This window comes from Neodiprion fabricii, chromosome 2, assembly GCF_021155785.1.
Source record: "Neodiprion fabricii isolate iyNeoFabr1 chromosome 2, iyNeoFabr1.1, whole genome shotgun sequence".
In the NCBI taxonomy this organism is placed as follows: domain Eukaryota; kingdom Metazoa; phylum Arthropoda; class Insecta; order Hymenoptera; family Diprionidae; genus Neodiprion; species Neodiprion fabricii.
The window spans coordinates 20121335-20126733 of record NC_060240.1 but is presented as its reverse complement, the minus strand read 5'-3'; the positions used below and the strand labels follow the sequence as shown (position 1 = coordinate 20126733).

General features: G+C 42.2%; 1 protein-coding gene across 1 annotated transcript; it reads left to right on the top strand.

Annotated features, from left to right (window-relative positions):
• The first annotated feature begins 1037 nt into the window (after positions 1 to 1037).
• On the top strand, positions 1038 to 2468 carry LOC124175580. The gene is made up of 2 exons (XM_046555979.1): positions 1038 to 2172; positions 2287 to 2468. The coding sequence occupies exons 1-2, from the start codon at positions 1038 to 1040 to the stop codon at positions 2466 to 2468; spliced, it is 1317 nt and encodes a 438-aa protein (XP_046411935.1).
• Positions 2469 to 5399: the final 2931 nt, after the last annotated feature.

Here is a 5399-nt window from a genome sequence, read left to right as displayed (position 1 = left end):
CTCGTGAAATATCTTGATGTTGGAAGCGTTAAGGATAACGATAAAAGATATCAGGGTTACGATACATTTGATTGGAGACACTTGTATCTGAAATTTTTAAGCGATGAGCTATATAAACATGACGCGTAATTTAATAACTTCAGCCCAACACTTGCGGTCATGGATGATTCGTTTGTGTGAATGATATCGGGAACGTCTTCGATTCTCGAAGCGCAATATTTTCCTCCGATCAAACTTGCTCTGAACAAAAATTATGTTCCCGGTCTCGTTGAACTGTTAACCTTCAATTCCATTTCCAACGTTGATGTCGGTCCCAATAAAATATACGTAGCCGATAAGGTAGTCACTATATTCACTGGCAGCTACGAAATTGAGGATATTGAAAAGTATGTTCAAAACGCGTTCAAAAATACCACCATTGAAATCAACATGAAGCCTAACAACGATACGATATGCATCGAAATCAAATGTAACCATATCGTAAATTCGGAACCTGACAATTCTATTGGTCAGCTTCTCGGATCTACGCCGTGCGTATTGGCAGCTAACCAAACTCACTATTCGGATATGCCTGTAACTATTCTCGAGGTCGACGCGTTGCGAGTCGAATGCAGTATTACAACGGGCGCCTACGTCAATGGCCATAAAGTGCATATTATTCACGAATTTTTTCCTATCGTTTCACCGGGATATAAGATCGTGGTAGTGCCATCGCACGTCATTTACCGTCCGATCACCGTCAAGACCATAGATCACGTACAGCTTCGGTTGGTCGATCAAGACAGATACCTGGTGAATTCTCGCGGAGTAGTCATAACTATGAGACTGCACATCAAATCGCAATGAAAGATGGGTATTGTATATACCAGTTCGTCCAAAAAGAGTTATATTAGTCAGTCATCGATCGATTCCCGAACTGCTAACTCGTCGTAACGTGGAGTTCCTGATAGCTTTGGGTCTAAAGCTGACACCTTCCGGAAAAGGAATTTCCGACAAATAAAACTGCGATTCTGCTGTTTTGTTGTCTGCTACGTACCATGGAGAAGGAAATCTTGAGCATTCCAACACCTGTCGTCTTTGACAAATTAATCGCCCATCAAGAAATATACGCACACAAACCGTACGCATCGTCAACTTTTGATAACAGCGATGAGATTCAAATCACCGTTCAGCATCAGGACTTATGCGTATCACCGGGCAAGAGTTCGCTGCATATCTCTGGAAAATTGCTCAAATCGGACGGCACTGCAGCAGCGATCACAACTTTAGTCAATAACGCCATCTGCCATTTTTTCGAAGATGTAGGGTACGAACTAAACGCTGTAAAGATTGATAAATGTAGAAACGTTGGTCTGACTATCCTGCTGAAAGGTTTCGCTTTGCTCAACGCTGGTCGCAGTTGGCTTACGAGAAATGCTGGATGGCTCAATGTTAAGGAAACGAAAAAATTAACTGATGCCGATAGCAACTTTGACGTAGTTATTCCCTTGAGCATGATATTAGGCTTCGCTGAAGACTATCGCAAGATCATCGTTAACGCGAAACACGAGCTGATTCTTACAAGTTCAAAAAGTGATTTTGATGCCATCGTTCAAGATCAAGAAAAAGATTTCAGAATCGTGATCGATCAGGTGGAATGGTTTGTACCCTATGTGAAGCTGTCGGATCAACGAAAAATCGCACTGTTCAAGTTCATTGAGAAAGATACGCCAGTGTCCATGAGCTTCCGCAGTTGGGAGTTGTACGAATATCCTTTGCTACCGGCAACCACGAAACACGTTTGGACTGTGAAAACGTCCACCCATTCGGAAAAACCACGATTTGTCATGCTCGGTTTTCAAACGAATCGAAAAAACAAAGCCGGCAAAAATGCCAGTCATCTTGATCACTGTAACATTACTGACGTCAAGCTCTTCTTGAATTCCGAGTATTATCCGTACGGTAACCTGAACTTGGACATGAGACGCAATCGCTTTGCATTACTGTACGAGATGTACGCAAACTTTCAAGCCACCTACTACGGCAAAGAACTTGAGCCTCTGTTGACGAAGAGCGAATTTTTACAGTACGAACCTATGATTTTCATCGACTGTTCGAAACAAAACGACGCTCTGAAATCTGGACCGGTAGATATTCATATCAAATTCGAGGCTAAAAATAACTCTCCTACTGGTACATCTGCCTTCTGCTTGAATTTTACATGATCGTATAATTGAATATAACCCGCTGAGTGGTGGGGTGAGGAAATTGGTATAAAAACCTTGAACGTTGTGACAATCGATTCAGTGTTTTTCACGATGGAGTTTATAGTCGACGTACAAGGATTCAGAAGACCGGGTCCCGGTTTTACACCAAAAGAGTTGGCAGTTGTATCACTCAACGAAGATACCAACCTGTCAATTTTCCTCTTCGAACCTCCGTACGATTGGAATTATTTACTCGCTCTATTCAAATGCGAAAATTTTTGACTGTCACGGAATTATCATGGATTATCCTGGGAAGGTGGTGATTTACCTCTAGAGAAACTCGATTTCACCATCGAATGTATGTCGCTATGTAATGCTTCAACAGTTCACGTAAAAGGTTTTGAGAAGAAAAGTTGGCTGTAGAAAATTCTGGGTGAAGAAGTTGAAGTCGTTGATTTAATGGATTTGGATTGTCCATCGTTGTAGAAATTGAATAAAATGTCAGATACGAATTTAAACTGTAGGCATCATGCTACGTCATGTCCAAACTGTGCAGCTCAATACGTATTGTTACTGCGAAATTTTTCACTCAAACACAAAAGACAATCGGTATCTACTCGAACAGTTATTCATTCTCATTGCCTAAAGCATGGGTACGATATCGTTGAGTGAGAAATATGTAATTACACTCATATATCAGCATTATGAATTTCATGTAAAACTGTAATCCGAAGTTGTTTTTTTCAATAAAATATTTTGCAACGTCAATATCAACCGTTAATTCAGAACCTCTGTCCAGCTAGTTAAGAGTTTATTTCAGAACCTTCCAGAATTCAACGTCGCATCACTATCCGTTGTCGGCAGGCCGCTCACAGTCAAGTATAAACTCGTCGGACGATTCCGAATATTGTTTTCGTCCAACGATTTCGAAAATCTTTCATGGTCAAAGAAGCTCTTTCTCACGGTCCCGGACCGCTCGCTGTCAAGTCGAAACTTGTCGAACGCATTGTTTGTCAGCCTACATTCGTTCAGGGTCGAAGCATCCACATACAAATTCCAGAACCTTTCAGAATTCTACGTCGCACCGCAATGCGTTGGCGGCAGGCCGCTCACCGTTAAGTCTAAACTCGTCGGACCATTCCGAGTATTGTTTTCGTCGGACGATTCCGAGAATTGTTTGTCTGAAATTCGTTCAAGGCCAGAGCGGGTCTTTCTGAATTCAACGTCGCACCGAAATCTTTCGACCGCATGCCGCTCACCTTCGAGTCGAAACACGTCGGACGAATTGTTTGTCTGTCTAGATTCGTTCAAGGCCGTGAGAATCTTCTCGAACCTTCTTGAAGCTCTCAAAACCTGACACATGCCAGGATTCTCGGTCGGACGTGTGAGGATCCACGGGGTCCGCTCGAACGCCTGAGGATTTACGGAATGCGCTCGGTAATGCAGTTGTCGATCCCGCTCGATGAGCATGATTTTTTTACCGTTAAAGAGCACAATTTATCCCGCAAGGGGTAACACCACGGCAATTTCAGACATTTTTTACCAACGATCATGGTCATTTGGAGTATTTTTCAATGACGATCATGGCCATTTGGAGGATTTTTTACCAACGATCATGGTCATTTGGGAGATTTTTTTACCGACGAGCGGTCGACAGAGCACGTTTCATCTTACGAGAGTGGGGGTAACCTTCAACAGTTTGCGTCTGGGATGCACGTATAAGCGGAATGGTCGGCTTAGTCGGTAAAGAAGGTGTTTCTATCCAGAACTCTCCTTGTTATACTACTGCTCTTGATCTGTTCGTCCGGTACAATAAATGATATCTATGTAAATTTCTGTGTGCGGAACTCCGTTTAGAATTTCCTCAAGTATATGTTGGCATTTCGCGGGACTAGACGCTACACCTTTACCTAGGCGCGTGTATCGGTGTCATCCCTCGTGCGTTATTTTTGTGAGTGCATCTTTGGACTCATCATCCAACTCAAATTGCATAAACGCATGCTTTCAATCAATTTGAGACCATTTATGACCTACTTACAGCGTATTGAACATTTTTTCTTTCAAAGGTATACGGTGCCTCTTGATAATTATCTGAGGATTTACGGTTAATTTGAAGTTACCGCAAATTCGAACTTCTCCGTTTCTTTTTTGAGCACCGGAACAATAGGTGTTGCCCAAGCGCTGCATTTTACCGGTTCTAAGTTACCTAGTTTGTACTGCTTTCACCCCCTCTTCAAATACCGAGTGAATTTCCGACTTGCCGGACTATTCGATACCACAACTTCCTCACGCGATAAAGTGCTGATTAGATTTCTCGTTCGAATCAACTTTGATTGCTATGTTCCGTGTCGTTCGAGATAAGGTGTACTTTTTCTGATTCATCCTCTTCACCAAATGTAATGGCCGTGGATATCCGGAGGAGTTTTACCAATAACGTAGGAAGGGACAAATGCTAATAATACTTTATTCGTGATTACATACAGCTTATATACATGTGATCCGAGCGCGGCGTCTTGCCGGGTGCTCGGGAGACGACTGACTGTCTCCGATATCTACTATCGCGTATGTGCTTGAGGCACCTCACACACATTCTTGCTCATACACATACTTGAGGCACCTCACATTCACATTCCGTTCTCTCACACCATATCGGATATACTCTAGCCAGCGACTTGGGATTTGAAACCACTGTGAAATCGGAAAGTAAATGATATGCAAGGGCACTTCCACGACTTTATATCTCGGCGGAACGATATGCGATAGGGAAAATTTTTTGAATAGTATGCACTTTGCGCTCGTTGACTTAGGTATCCGTTGTAATGCTGCATTCAACTTGCATTGCAATGACTTTGAAAATAGCTACAGGTATATCCGAATGGTGAGTTTGGTTAGCTGCCAATACGCGTGGTGTAAATCCGAGAAGCTAACCAATAGAATTGTCAGGTTCAAAATTTATGATCTGGTCACATTTGATTTTGCATGACGTATTATTGCTGAGCTTTATGCTGATTTTAATGTCGGTATTTTTCAACGTGGTTTGAACATACTTTCCAATATCCTTAATTTCGAAGCTGCCAGAAAATATGGTGACTACTTCATCGGCTATGTATATTTAATTGTTACCGACATCAACGTTGGGAATGGAATTGAAGGTTAACAGTTCAACGAGACCGAGAACATAATTTTTGTTCAGAGCAAGTTCGATCGAAAAAT